The 15,812-nt window shown below is 43.6% G+C and overlaps 1 protein-coding gene across 3 annotated transcripts in view; it reads right to left on the bottom strand.

Annotated features, from left to right (window-relative positions):
- Positions 1–4,503: 4,503 nt before the first annotated feature.
- The window catches only part of LOC139366405 (four and a half LIM domains protein 3-like), a 47,006-nt gene continuing 35,697 nt past the window's right edge, over positions 4,504–15,812 (bottom strand). For all 3 annotated transcript variants that reach the window (XM_071103859.1, XM_071103868.1, XM_071103876.1), the window contains exons 2-6: positions 10,908–11,092; positions 9,697–9,871; positions 6,938–7,107; positions 6,519–6,705; positions 4,504–6,206 (exon numbers count right to left, since the gene is read on the bottom strand). In XM_071103859.1, the coding sequence (XP_070959960.1) occupies positions 6,049–6,206; positions 6,519–6,705; positions 6,938–7,107; positions 9,697–9,871; positions 10,908–11,092 (875 nt within the window). In that variant the 3' untranslated portion in view covers positions 4,504–6,048. The remainder of the gene's footprint in view (positions 6,207–6,518; positions 6,706–6,937; positions 7,108–9,696; positions 9,872–10,907; positions 11,093–15,812) is intronic.

Genomic DNA, 15,812 nt, shown 5'->3' with positions numbered 1-15,812 from the left:
TACGTCAGTTAGGATCACCACTTTATTTTAAGAATGTGAAATGTCAGAATTATAGTAGAGAGAATGATTAATTTCAGCTTTTATTTCTTTCATCGCATTCCCAGTGGATCAGAAGTTTACATACACTCAATTAGTATTTGGTATCATTGCCTTTAAATTGTTTAACTTGGGTCAAACGTTTTGGGTAGCCTTCCACAAGCTTCCCACCATAAGTTTGGTGAATTTCGGCCCATTCCTCCTGACAGAGCTGGTGTAACTGAGTCAGGTTTGTAGGCCTCCTTTCCTTTTTATGGCGGTTTTGGAGCAGTGGCTTCTTCCTTGCTGAGCGGCCATTCAGGTTATGTCGATATAGGACTCGTTTTACTGTGGATATAGATACTTTGTACCTGTTTCCTCCAGCATCTTCACAAGGTCCTTTGCTGTTTTTCTGTGATTGATTTGCACATTTTGCAACAAAGTATGTTAATCTCTAGGAGACAACGCGTCTCCTTCCTGAGCGATATGGCGGTTGTGTGGTCCCATGGTGTTTATACTTGTGTACCATTGTTTGTACAGATGAACGTGGTACCTTCAGGCATTTGGAAATTGCTCCCAAGGATGAACCAGACTCGTGGAGGTCTATAATTATTTTTCTGAGGTCTTGGCTGATTTCTTTTGATTTTCCCATGATGTCAAGTGAAGAGGCACTGAGTTTGAAGGTAGGCCTTGAAATACATCCACAGGTACTCTTCTAATTGACTCAAATGATGTCAATTAGCCTATCAGAAGCTTCTAAAGCCATGACATCATTTTCTGGAATTTTCCATGCTGTTTAAAGGCACAGTCAACTTAGTGTATGTAAAATTCTGACCCACTGGAATTGTGATACAGTGAATTATAAGTGAAATAATCTGTATGTAAACAATTGTTGGAAAAATTACTTGTGTCATGCACAAAGTAGATGTCCTAGCCGACTTGCCAAAACTATAGTTTGTTAACAGGAAATTTGTGGAGTGGTTGAAAAACGAGTTTCAATGACTCCAACCTAAGTGTATGTAAACTTCTGACTTCAACTGTACATATGAAATTAATAAAACAGTATGTAAACATTATTAGTGTTAACTAGTGTTCCATTATTAAAGTGACCAGTGATTCCATGTATATGTACATAGGGCAGCAGGGTTGAGTAAACGGGTGGTAGCCGGCTAGTGATGGCTATTTAACAGTCTGTTGGCCTTAAGTTGGAAGCAGTTTTTCAGTCTCTCGGTCCCAGCTTTGATGCACCTGTGTTGACCTCACCTTCTGGATGATAGCGGGGTGAGCAGGTAGTGACTTGGTTGGTTGTTGTCCTTGATGATAGGATGCTCTCAATTGTGCATCTGTAGAAGTTTGTGAGGGTCTTAGGGACCAAGCTGAATTTCTTCAGCCTCCTGAGGTTGAAGAGGCGCTGTTGCGCCTTCTTCACCAGACTGTCTGTGTGGGTGGACCATTTCAGATTGTCAGTGATGTGTATGCCGAGGAACTCCTCCACTGTGGTCCTGTTGATGTGGATAGGGGCGTCTTCTTCTGCTGTCTCCTAATGTCCACGATCAGCTCCTTCGTTTTGTTGATGTTATTTTCCTGACACCACTCCGCCAGGACCCTCACCTCCTCCCTGCAGGCTGTCTCGTCATTTTTTTTTTTATTTTACCCCTTTTTCTCCCCAATTTCGTGGTATCCAATTGTAGTAGCTACTATCTTGTCTCATTGCTACAACTCCCGTACGGGCTCGGGAGAGACGAAGGTTGAATGTCATGCGTCCTCCGATACACAACCCAACCAGCCGTACTGCTTCTTAACACAGCGCGCATCCAACCCGGAAGACAGCCGCACCAATGTGTCGGAGGCTACACCGTGCACCTGGCAACCTTGACTAGCACGCACTGCGCCCGGCCCGCCACAGGAGTCGCTGGTGCGCGATGGCTGTCTCGTCATTGTTGGTTATCAGGCCTACTGTTGTGTTGTCTGCAAACTTAATAATTGAGTTGGAGGCGTGCATGGCCACTCAGTCATGGGTGAACAGGGAGTACAGGACGGGGCTGAGCATGCACCCTTGTGGGGCCCCAGTGTTGAGGATCAGTGTCGTGGAGGTGTTGTTTCCTACCTTCACCACCTGGGGGCGGCCCGTCAGGAAGTCCAGGATCCAGTTGCACAGGGCGGGGCTCAGACCCAGGGCCACGAGCTCAATGATGAACTTGGAGGGTTCTATGGTGTTGAAGGCTGAGCTATAGTCAATGAACAGCATTCTTACATAAGTCTTCCTCTTGTCTGAATGGGATAGGGCAGTGTGCAGTGCAATTGCATTGTCTGTGGATTTATTGAGGCGGTATGCAAATTGAAGTGGGTCTAAGGTATAATCCCTCCCTCTCAACGCCATTTGTCTACTTGAGGACCACTTTTCAGTCACTGCTGTTGGCTGACCAATCACTATAGAACAAGGTGTAAAATATACTATTACATCAATACTCTGAATCTTTCTTTATTCCCTGCTAGATTGTGTAATTTTAAAAAAAATATTAGGGGCCACTAATTAAAAATAATCAGTCATTACAAATATAGTCTAACTTCTTAGAGCCACAGAGTCTTGTAGCCTATACCATGTTTAAGGTCCGTTTCCATATAAACAACTTCAGCTCACGTCTGTTTGTGAGATGGCTCAGTCATATGGGCTTGCTCTGACCACTCCGATCAGCCCTCACCTCACTACCCGAGTCATCTTCCCATAAATCTGAGGTACCATGTGTGTGCAACTGGCACCGAGTGAATTTTACCATGGAGCAGCTCCAGATGTGCTCATCCTCCCTCCCTCCAGTCCTCTTCCCCTCCCATGAGCAAAGTTTTCCATTTCCTTTTTTGGTGAAAAACTCTGAAAGGCAGGAGGGAGAAAGACATTGAACCAATGCCCGCAGGAGAGAGTAGCTGGCGGTCTGTTTGTTATTGGCCTGTTTGCTTTATCAAGGCGATGAAACGGCCTACTCAGCATTAAACACACATACATGCATACACACACACACTGTCATAGCAAAGATGTGTAGTTCCTACACCCTTGTGTTATATGCTGAATCAGGCCTAGAGGTTTCCAGTAGTTGGGTTACACTGAAGCTCGGCCAACAAAGAAGTAGGTATCTGGACATATACTATACTGCCAGTAAAATACCATTTGAATTACATACATTGACTGGCAAAAGCTAGTTGCACAAACATGTGCCGAACTGGATGACTTACTGTATACAGTATAAGATCACTAGCACAACATCAACCCACACATTAGGGTAAATCTCAACCCCAATTTCAACCTTTACCCAACCCCTTCACATAAGTACAAAAAATGCATTCAGGTGAGAAGTTGTGGGTGGGGGCAATTTCTCGTAAATATTCATTTTGGGGGTGGGTAAATTTAAGAGTAGATTAAGTTCAAATCCCCCATTGGGCACGCAAAAAATATTTGAAATGTGGACTCACAAAGCGCAATCATCACCTTGAAAATGAAGACTAGGGGTTCATTTCAATCCAACCTGCATTGCAGTATTTACGCAGTACCTTTTTTTCCAATGGTCAAATTAACTCACAGATTGGTCTTGGCTACTGTATTAAAACCTCCAACTACTACCAGGGTGACCTATCTTACAAGTTTGCTTTCACTTTTCAGAATTAGAATCGTGTTGGCACGGGATTAATATTGCAATATACGGTATAATTGGCACACTCCACTTTCCAAGACCATTGTGTCACCTGCTTTTATATTTATCCTTGAGGTGGTACCACCAGCTCATATAGAAGGGAGTGTATTTCATAACGAATACCTCCCTTGAGATGACTTAGAGGCGCAATTTCAATGGTAGAGTTGAACCACTAAGGGCAAAAAGAGCTAGATTTACAACTAAAAAGACCAAAATATCACTTTTGCAATGAACTGTCAAAATTAAGGTGTTTCACTAAATCTAAGTCTAAAATATCTGGTTTTCGATTAAACATTTTTAAATTAAAATGTATGTTTGAATTAAGATTCCTTTAATAACATTTTATAAACAGGTCATACAAATGGACAATTTAACAGAATACACTTAACTGATTTGAATCAACTCTTCCATCACGCCGATGGTGTGTTTCTCCATCTGTTTTTAGAATCATAAAAAGCACATTTGCCAACTCTGACTTGCCAGCATCAAAGCTCAAAATAATGAAATAAAGAGATATTTCAATTTTTTTTTGTGTATACCTGACAATCTCAACAGCAACAATCAATATAATTTTTAGGCAAACAAATACTATTTGAAATCTTTCAAATACCTTTAGCATTTGCCTTAGACTGCCTGAAGTGCCAATGGGTGGGGTTTGCAGTTTTGCGACTATACTATTGGTCCCATTGCACCAGGCAAGCTCAATAAAGCCCAGCTAAAGTATTTGAAATGATTTCAAATAGTATTTGAACCCATGTCTGGTAATTACAAAGACATGCATACCACTTAGTTGATGAAATGCAGCTCAGCTTCTTTGGGACTAGCCCATTTATTATCAAACGACAGCGATAGTAACAGAAAGATTAAATACAAAGGCGAAAAAATGAAATATGCTTGACGAAAAACATCATAGATAAGTGTCAATATGGAAAAAAGTAAACAATAGTTATTTAAAAAGGCAGAGAGTGGTTTAGGTGTTGCTCCATATATAAATGCTCGAGTTGCGTTTGTATGTTCACAAATTCTGGGAGCACGGGGAATATTTTAGCCATAGTGCAAATACATGACAACGCTTTCCTTATGTCTTAACTGACTTCATTGGTTTTCTCCAGTACACCAAGCTTTCTTTCTTTTCACGTTCTCTCAATTTCTATTTTTTTCTTCATCTCTTGGACCTATTCTTCGGTATACTATAAAGTGTTTGACAACTGCATAAACAAACCACTGCAACATATTATTCTCTTCAAATAAATCATGATACGGCTACAGGTTAAGTAACAACTAAAGCATGACAGCAAATACTGCTCTGAAACCTAATTGACACAGGAGAACAGTCGTATGTCACAAAACTGCAATTATCAGCATTGAAATCACTCAAACATATTTGACTTGCATAACATATTTACAATGTAGTAAATATCAGTGTTCTGTGGCTGCTTTGCAAAGTGTTGCATTCGTAGATTAGTGGGGATGCGTTCATACAAAACAAATCTAGCAAAAAGTATGCATAGCTGTAAGCATTTCTCTTTTCTTTGGTTTGATATTACATACTATATAAAGTATGGCATTTTTTTTTAAAGGCACATCACACTTTTCCACATAGTCACAACTTATTGTGGAAAATGAAAGCCTTGGAGTGGATCTCCCCTCTCCAGTCGAGATAGCAACTACATCAAAAATAGTATGATTTCGGGCCAATGTTCGATGGACAATTTGCACGTTGGTCAATGTTATCCTCACATTAAAATGCCTCTAATACAGCATATTGGAGTAGTGATACTGGAATTAAATTCTTCAGTGAATTCAGAACCATGGTTTTCCCCCATACCAGTTAAATTCTTTGATGGCAGATATTACATTTCTTTGGTAGATCATTCTTTTGGTTGGTAGATCATTGGCAATCCATCAAATGACACCACTAATCAGTTAATCGTTCATAACGGTTCAGTTCTGTTCAAAGATAAGACTTTTTCCTCTGTTAAACCAAACATAATCTGACCTAAAAGTCACTCATACATACAGGTGAAGGAAAAGTAGGTCTATTTGGCAAAGAAGACAATGAAAACGTGCCTCTGCCAAGTTAGATCAACCTTAGTCTGGCTGATTTTTGTCTGTCTGTGCCTCAGTAGCCTGATGTTTAGCTCTGGTATTTGACAGCAAGCAACAGAAAGCTCTGGGGGAGGATGAGGGATCAAGCTGTGGTCTAGTGAGCAAGTTGTGTGTGTTGGCATGACCTGAGAGGCAGTCTGTGGGTCTGTGTTAACAACCTTGGCAGTGATGGGGGGGCCCTGGGGTTGACCTAGGTGGGTGTGTGTGTGAGGAGAGGGGCGATACGGTGTCTGTGTGTGGTCTATAGATTGCTATTGGTGTTGCAGTCGCGACACAGGATCTGGTCTCCATTGGGGAAGAAGCCCGCCCCCACCAGAGAGACCGAGCACTCTGTGCAGGTGAAGCAGGGCTGGTGCCACTGGCGCTCCTCAAACGAGATGTACTTCCCTCCGCCAAAACCTGGACAAGACAGGAAGCTGTTATTTAACAAAACAGCAAGTAGCCACTGAGGTCTCCTCCCATAAATAAACATGTGTAATCAGATTATCCGCAAAGCAGTCGCCACGAGTAAAGATAACCACTGATTGAATGCCATGTTAACCATCCCTTTGAAGATTTGGTGTGCGACTGCTATGTAGACAGTCTGGAACATGGCCAGCAGTTACTTAGTAAACCTGGATCCCCAGAAGAAAAAATACATGTCTATAGCAGCCTTTCTCAACTGTCCCCTGCTCCTGGGTCATAATAGCTGTCTGTGACCTTTGACCCTACCTGTGATAGGCTTGCTGCATGCCTCACACTTCTTGGAGTATAGGCTGCCGAAGCACTTGAGGCAGTAGGGGTTGTCTTCGCGCGAGGTGAAGTGCTGCCCTGCCAGCTGCACCTTGCAGCCCGAACACACAAAACACTCCTTGTGCCACGGCTCATCCCGATACGTCACGCCCCCTTTAGCCAGGGCCTGGAGGGAGGAGAGGGTCAAAGGTCATCATAGTTAGTCAAAGACCACAAGTCAAAATGATAGAATGGAATACACTCAATAGATGTGATAAAAACGTTTCATAATAATACAGAATGGATACCCTCTTAAGGCTTTTGCCACACAACTCCTTAACCCCTTTGGTTCCCAGAATCAGGAAATAAGGAATAAGCAGGGAATAAAGAGGGGATTTGGGGTAAGTTTTCACACGGACCTTTTTGCAGCGGGTGCAGCGCGGGGCGAACTTGTCCTCATAGCAGGACACACAGTAGTGTTCATCCTTGTCTGGGATGAAGGACTTGGAGCCGATGGGCTGCTCACAGCTGTGGCAGATGAAACATCCCTCGTGCCATGTGGAGCCACCATACTCCAACTTCCTTGTGCCTGGGAGTGCAGAGATAGAGAGAGGAGAGAAAAGAGATGAGAAAAATGGAGAAAGGAGGAGATATTTATTTGGTAGAAGACAATATCGAAGTAAAAAGTTTCTTCTTTTTAAAAAAAAAAACGAAATAGGTCCAAAGTCAGAAGATGAATGGCAGTTGACAGCGATAATAGCAACAGAATGTCCCACTGTTGAGGAAATATTTTGTTGAAGGGAAAATTGAGTGAGAACAAAAAGAAAAAGCCCTGTCAAGAGTGCACAACATTTCACCGCTTGGCTGAATATCCCTGGCAACCGACATTGCTGTGGCTCAATCCAGACCTGGGTTCAAATACTTTTTGAAACCATGTCAAATACTTAAAGCTGTGCTTGACTGAACTTGCCTGTTGCAATGGAACCAATAGAAAAGTCCAACATTTGCAAACCCCGCCCACCTGGTACACCAGGCAGGCTAAAGCAAATGCTCAAAGTATTTGAAATCTTTCTTTTGAACCCAGGTCTTGTTCTATCAGATCCATCTAAGTGACAGAGTGCTTCTGAGGATTCCAGGATTCCATTCGAATGGCTTAGGGGATATTCTTGAGGAGATTGAAGTTTGGTATGGAGTTCTAAGAAAAATGGCACCTGAGCTTTACCAAGTTAAGCTTGACAGTGCAAAACTACACCCTAGGCAAGAGGCCACTAGCGATAGCACAACATCAGAATAATAGGTAACACTTTATTTGGATAGTCCCAACTCCCAAGTACAGTATATGGTTTGGAGATGTTCAACAACAGTTCAACAAACAATCCACTAACCCTAACCCTTATTCTAACCCTAGATGCTAAAAGATACGTTGTTGATAGTATGACTATCTGTAGATCATCTACAGTACCAGTCAAATGTTTGGACACACCTACTCATTCAAGGGTTTTTCTTTAGTTTTACTATTTTCTACATTGTAGTTCCCACATATGCAGAGCACTTGTTGGCTGCTTTTCCTTCACTCCCAGTCCAACTCATCCCAATTGGGCTGAGGTTGGGTGATTGTGGAGGCCAGGTCATCTGATGCAGCACTCCATCACTCTCCTTCTTGGTCAAATTGCCCTTACACAACTTTGAGGTGTGTTGGGTCATTGTCCTGTTGAAAAACAAATTATAGCCCCACTAAGCGCAAACCAGACGGGATGGCGTAACGCAGCAGACTGCTGTGGTAGCCATGCTGGTTCAGTGTGCCTTGAATTCTAGCAAAGCACCATCACACCTCCTCCCCCATGCGAGAACAGTCTATGACTAGGGTGTCTTACCAGAGGCTGCTGCCGATACAGGGTATAACCCGCCAGCTGTATGTTATTCAAATCAAACTTTATTTGTCACATGCGCCAAATACAAGTGTTGACTTTACCGTGAAATGCTTTACCTACAAGCCCTTTCCCAACAGTGCAGTTCAAGAAGAGGTCAACGTTCAGCCCCGACTCGGTGAAACCTACGATATTACAGTTTAATGTCCCGTTGGTAGGATATACGTGCTTTTAGTTCGTCCACTTTATTATCCAGCGATTGTACGTTAGCCAATTGTAACGATGGCAAAGGCAGATTAGCCACACGTTGCCGGATCCTCACAAGGCACCCCGATCTCCGTCTGCCCTACCTCTGCCTCTTTCTCATGCGAATGACGGGGATGAGGGCCTGTTGGGGTGTCTGGAGTAAATCCCTCTCGTCCAACTCATTAAATTGTCCAAATAAAGTGTGACAGAATAATATGACACTATACCCAATCTGGTTGGCACTAAAACATGTCATTATTTTCCAGGCTCAGATGATATCTGTATCTTTACAGTTCGCTATCTGACTCTTATTGACACCATCCAACACCATCAACGCATACTGAATACAGTGAAGGGAATTTGTCTAAACTAAAAGAAGTACCACAAAAAAAAGAAAAAAAACGAGAGAAAAAAGAAGGTACACCTCCACACTCTTCCTGGAATCATTTGCTGTTTTGGCTGATACAGTGGTGCCGAAATAGTTTACGGGCTTATCTCGTTAGCATCAGACACTTGGCCCCTCTCCAAGGCACGGGGATTTGGCTCAGAGACAGCAAGTAAGGCAAACTGGCAATTACCCTGTCACATTCTGCCCCGGCCGCGCTGACTCGCTAACTCTTTCTTCTCTATCGCTCTTTTGTCTCTCTGACATTCTCGCTTCCTCTGCATCTCTTTCTCTGGCTAGGTGCAAATGTTTTGTTGTCAAAGATATTTCTCGAGATCTCAAGCTTTACGACAAAGCCTCTTTGTGCTTTTCATGTTCACTATCCTATATCTTCAGACCATCTTAAACACTCAGCTGCACAAATTATGAACAGTGCCAGGGTGACGCAAGGACAAACCATTTCCAAGGACGTGGGGGAGATCATGATTACAGTCTTGTGTCACATAGTGTACAGTATGTGTAGCATATGTTAAATATATATGCTAGAAGTGAGTTATGTCAGTGGAGGCTGGTGTCACTAAATCGGAGGACGGGCTCGTTGTAATGGCTGGAAAAGATTGGAAAAGTTCCAGTCATTTAATTTCACCCATTCATTACCTACCTACCCCCCCCACAGTACCTGGCATGACGGTCTTGTCGCAGGCCACACACTTGGATGAGAACTCGTTGCAGTAGCAGTCGTTGCACAGCAGCGCCTCGTCCTGGCTGGTGAAGGGCTCGTCCGCCAGCGAGCGGTCACAGCGGAAACAACGGAAACAGTGCTCGTGGTAGTGCCGGTCCTCGTAGAACAACTCCTGGAGATACAACAAGGGCAACAGTCGAGATCAGAATCAGAGCTACCATCCACTACCGTTGTGCCATTGAGCAAGCCACTTAACTCCTAAACTGCTCCAGGGGCGCTGCACTGTTGCTAACCGAGTGCTTTTTTGTCGTGTTTGGAGCAGGTCAAAATACCAGTTACATTTGCAAGATTAGTACTTTATGCTCATTCTATTCTTCCATCCAAGACAATTTACAGACACAAATTCCTAGGACTTCCTGGAAAGGAGTACAATGTAGGCTACACAATATAACGGAACATGTAATGTAGAAGTGATTGGCTACACATGTACATTGGATAAAATTGTTTCAAATGACCAGTGAACTACTGTGACCACCATTGTAAATGATCTAAAAATAGTGCGTTTTGGATCTGTAATGAAAACAACTCTGGTGACTTCCAGGTCATCCCGACACTGCAGGTACCAGGAAAACTCAAGCTAACACTGGGGTTTCTGGTTATGAACAGAAGGAATAGGCTAGCTGGGGCGGCAGGTCAAATCCCCGAGCTGAGAGGCAGAGAGAGAGAGGCAGCTGAGAGGGAGAGAGAGAGAGGCAGCTGAGAGGGAGAGAGGCAGCTGAGAGAGAGGCAGCTGAGAGAGCGAACACACCCACCCTCATCGCTTATCTCATCCACTCCCTCGTGTTACTATCGCAAATAATCAGCATCATGTGTTTGTTTTCCATTAAGGAAATATTAAAACTGCATTCATTGTGGAGAACAAGAAGACATTTTCCTCACAACATTTCATGGTCTGACATGGCATGGCTGGCTAGTTGAGCTTGGTTGGAAACCATCTGTAATGGCATGTTTGCCTACACCTTGCACTTACACATTCACACCATGAAAGACAACTGCCTCATTTAGCATACAGAATGCATAATTAACGAGGACTACTAACTACCACTCATTACCATGTAACAACAGTTTGCGTTGTTGAAATGACTCAACAAGTATTTCATGCCCTAATGAACATAACCCACTAGTGGATCCAAAATCAAAAGTCTTACCCTGGCGTCATGGCCGATTAGCTCCTTGCACTCGTCGCAGGTGTTGGCGAACAGGCTGTCGTAACAGGGGATGCAGTAGGGGTTGTCCCCCTCTCCCCCATCTGCCTGGATGTACTTGCGTCCGTATAGGGACTCCTTGCAGTTGTCGCAGTCGAACCGGTCGCTCATTGTGACTTGTTCCATCCCTGCAACAGAAAAAGAGTGTTGGCATGAACATGAGCCTTTAAAATGAACCCTTTGTGCTAGGGAAGGCGAGCGGCAAGGAGGCAGGGAGTGGGTGACACACAGGGTGGAAGGGGAGATGAGATGAACTCTGGTTAGGAGAGACATCAGTGAACTTAAAATGTTAACACCTGTAGTGTTTTGGTCTGTTAAATTTGTCATTTGCAAGCATTTTTCGGTCTGTCATTCTGTTCACTTTCTACTGTTCACCTTTAACTGAACTGAAGTTGAACTAAAACTTAACACTCAATGGAGAGAGAGAGACAGGGAGAGTGAAAGAGGAGAAAGAGAGGGAACAGGAGATGAGACTTGGCATTCATGAGGGGTAGTTCAAAACAGCTATTAACTTTTATTGCTGAGTGATGAAAGCGAGATGCACACGCAGACGAGAGAGAGAGAGAGATGCACAGAGCTATCACTCTGGGCTTTGCTTGCACTCCTCCGTAACACTATCAACCCCTCTGAATCTACTGTCTCCGAGATGAAAGGAATGAAACGGTAAATGCAAATATGAGGTAAATATTTATGTTGGGAAGAGATGGAGATCTGTGTGGACCACCAACCGAGACAGCGGTGAAGACTACCCTCATGTCAAACTCATGACAGTCGACTTGTGAAAACACAAATCGAGGATAGGCCTACACACACACAAAAGTATGTGGACACACTTTCAAATTAGTGTATAGGGTTTTCACACCCGTTGATGGCAGGTGTATAAAAATCAAGCACACAGACATGCAATCTCCAGAAACAAACATAGGCAATGGAATGGCCTTACTGGGCCTTCTGAGTGGCGCAGCGGTCTAAAGCCATACAGACCCGGGTTCGATCCCAGACTGTCACAACCGTCCATGACCAGGAGCCCCATAGGGCGGTGCACAATTGGCCCAGCGTCACCCGGGTTAGGGGAGGGTTAGGCCAGGGGTCCTTTACTTGGCTCATTGCATTCTAGCGACTCGTGGCAGGCCGGGCTGACTTGGGTCGTAGTTGAACGGTTTTTCCGCCAACACAATGGAGCGGCTGGCTTTCGGGTTAAGTGGGCGTGTGTTAAGAAGCATGGTTTGACGAGTCATGTTTCGGACGATGCATGACTCGACCTTCGCCTCTCCCGAGACCATTGGGGAGTTGTAGCGATGAGAGAGAAAAAGGCTGTAAAATTTAAAAAATAAAATGTAAAAAATAAAAATGGCCCATACTGAAGAGCTCAGTGACTTTCAACTTGGCACCAATGTAGGATGCCACCTTTTCAACAAGTTAGTTCGTAAAATGTTTGCCCTGCTAGAGCTGCCCTGGTTAAATGTAAGTGCTGTTATTGTGAAGTGGAAACATCTAGGAGCAACAAAGGCTCATGCACAAAGTGGTAGGCCACACACGCTCACAGATCGGAACCGGCGAGTGCTGAATTGCATTGTGCTTAAAAATCATCTGCATTCAGTTGCAACACTCACTACCGAGTTAAACTACCTCTGGAAGCAACATCGGTACACAAACTGTTCGTCGGGAGCTTCATGAAATGGGTTTCCATGGCCAAGCAGCTGCACACAAGCCTAAGATTACAATGAGCAATGCCAAGTGTTGGCTGGAGTGGTGTAAAGCTCACCGCGATTTGACTTTGGTGCAGTGGAAACACATTCTCTGGAGTAATAAATCACGCTTCACCATCTGTCAGTTCGACGGACTAATCTGGGTTTGGTGGATGCCAGGAGAACGCTACCTACCCCATGCATACTGCCAACTGTAAAGTTTGGTGGAGGAGGAATAATGGTCTGGGGCTATTTTTCATGGTTCGGACTAGGCCCCTTAGTTCCAGTGAAGGGAAATATTAACGCAACAGCATACAATGACATTCTAGACAATTCTGTGCTTCCAACTTCAAGACGGCACTGGAGAAGATGGCTGATGTTTTACGTGCTCCTAACAGATTGTGTGTTTATGTTAGTTTTTTTTGCGTAGTTTGTAACTTATTTTGTACACAATGTTGCTGCTACCATCTCTTATGACCGAAAATAACTTCTGGACAACCAAATAAAATTTTAAAAAAAAAACTCTAGACCACCTTTACTCCAGACACAGAGACAAGAACAAAGCTCTCCCTCACCCTCCATTTGCAAATCAGACCATAATTCTATCCTCCGGATTCCTGTTTACAAGCTAAAATTAAAGCAGGAAGCATCAGTGCCTTGGTCAATAAAAAAGTGGTCAGATGAAGCAGATGCTAAGCTACAGGACTGTTTTGCTAGCACAGACTGGTATGTTCTGGGATTCTTCTTATGGCATTGAGGAGTACACCACATCAGTCATTGGCTTCATCAATAAGTGCACCGATGATGTCATCCCCACAGTGAATGTACGTACATATCCGAACCAGAAGCCATGGATTATAGGCAACATCCGCACTGAGCTAAAGGCTAGACCTGCCGCTTACAAGGAGCGGGACTCCAACCCGGAAGCTTATACTTCATCCCGCTATGCCCTCCGACAAACATCAAACAGACAAAGTGTCAATACAGGACTAAGATCAAATCGTACTACACCAGCTCTGACGCTCATCGGAAGTGGCAGGGCTTGCAAACCATTATCTTTGTCATCAACATTGTTGCATGTGCTGCATTAACCATTCAGACTGAACGAAGGTGTCTCGTGGGCAAGCAACAACAAATGCGCTCCTTGAGTGACAGGGGATGGGACTAGGTCTGTATAGAAAGCGAGAGAGCGAGATGACTCAAGTAGAGGAGTAAACTATACAAATGGACGTATCACATTTAAAAACCCAAACATTCAAATACTGTTATAGAAGGTAAAGTAAAAACCAAAACTGGTCCGTGCATCAATACCGGTATATAGTAAAATACGGTATACCGCCCAGCCCTAGGTCAGAGACCTGGCCGTGTGGTGCCAGGATAACAACCTTTCCCTCAACGTGATCAAGACAAAGGAGATGATTGTGGACTACAGGAAAAGGAGGACCGAGCACGCCACATTCTCATCAACGGGGCTGTAGTGGAGCAGGTTGAGAGCTTCAAGTTCCTTGGTGTCCACATCACCAACAAACTAACATGGCCCAAGCACACCAAGACAGTCATGAAGAGGGCACAAAGCCTATTCCCCCTCAGGAGACTGAAAAGACTTGGCATGGGTCCTCATATCCTCAAAAGGTTCTACAGCTGCACCATCGAGAGCATCCTGACTGGTTGCATCACTGCCTGGTATGGCAACTGCTCGGACTCCGACCACAAGGCACTACAGATGGTAGTGCGTACGGCCCAGTACATCACTGGGGCCAAGCTTCCTGCCATCCAGGACCTTTATACCAGGCGGTGTCAGAGGAACACCCTAAAGATTGTCAAAGACGTCAGCCACCCGTGCACCCTAAAGATTGTCAAAAACGTCAGCCACCCGTGTCATAGACTGTTCTCTCTGCTACCACATGACAAGCTGAACCGGAGTGCCAAGTTTAGGTCCAAGAGGCTTATAAACAGCTTCTACCCCCAAGCAATAAGACTCCTGAACATTTAATCAAATGGCTACCCAGAATATTTGCATTGCTCCCCCCACTCTCTTTTACCGCTTCTACTGTCCATTATTATAAATGCATAATCGCTTTAATAACTACCTATATACATGGAGATATTACCTCAACTAACCGGTGCCCCCGCATATCGACTCTGTACCGGAACCCACTGTATATAGTCTCGCTATTGTTATTTTACTGCTGCTCTTTAACTACTTGTTAATTTTATTTCTTATTCATATTTTTTAAAACTGCATTGTTGGTTAGGGGCTTGTAAGTAAGCATTTCACTGTGCAGTAAGGTAACCTGTTGTATTCGGCGCATGTGACTAATACAATTTGACTTGATCCTAATTGGAGCAAAGGGGCGGAACAACTCCATATTAATCCCCATGATTTTGGAATGAGATGTTCGACCAGCAGGTGTCCACACACTTTTGGTCATGTAGTGTATATTCACTAACATATACTGTAGTGTATATTCACTAACATATACTGTAATGTTATATTTATACATAGTTTTTAAAGGAACATCAGTTTGATGACATACTATATCTTAGCTGAAGTACACTATAATATTGTTTGCGCATTATGGTAATGGTATCTGGTTGACAAAACATTACAGTGTCGCTGAAGGAAAGCCCTGTGATAAGTGTTCAACCACCCAGAAATAATGAAATCAAGACTTGAGAGGTCTAGTGCTGCCTGTGTTAATATTCACACACACACACACACACACACACACACACACAGTGCAATCACCACAACACATAATACTGGATCAAAGACCACATCAGACCTAAACTATCATGTTTCAGCTCTCGGTGAGAGGGGCAATTCCACTGTTCAAGTAAATGTGTTTTTATTACATTTTTGGAAATGATTAGAAGTAGTCCTTGTGCATAGCGTTGTAAGGTTCGTTTAACTTTGCAATCATTGGTTTTTGTTTGACATAGATTTTATTTGATTAAAAAAAATGGGAGTCTGTCATTCATGTGGAATTGCTTCAAATGAGTCGGGTGATGGAGTAAAGACAAAAATGTCCTCACCTGCTCCTAATGTTCATAAATAACCCACTGATGTGTTCTCTCTGAAATTACACCACTTTACCCATTTTGGCGAGGCACTTTCAACCCCCTCTCTTCCCCCTTCAATAAGCAGAACCATAAATTA

Source organism: Oncorhynchus clarkii, chromosome 2 (assembly GCF_045791955.1).
Source record: "Oncorhynchus clarkii lewisi isolate Uvic-CL-2024 chromosome 2, UVic_Ocla_1.0, whole genome shotgun sequence".
NCBI classification, from domain to species: Eukaryota; Metazoa; Chordata; class Actinopteri; order Salmoniformes; family Salmonidae; genus Oncorhynchus; species Oncorhynchus clarkii.
The sequence above is the reverse complement of the archived record's forward strand: the minus strand, read 5'-3'. Positions and strand labels throughout refer to the sequence as shown.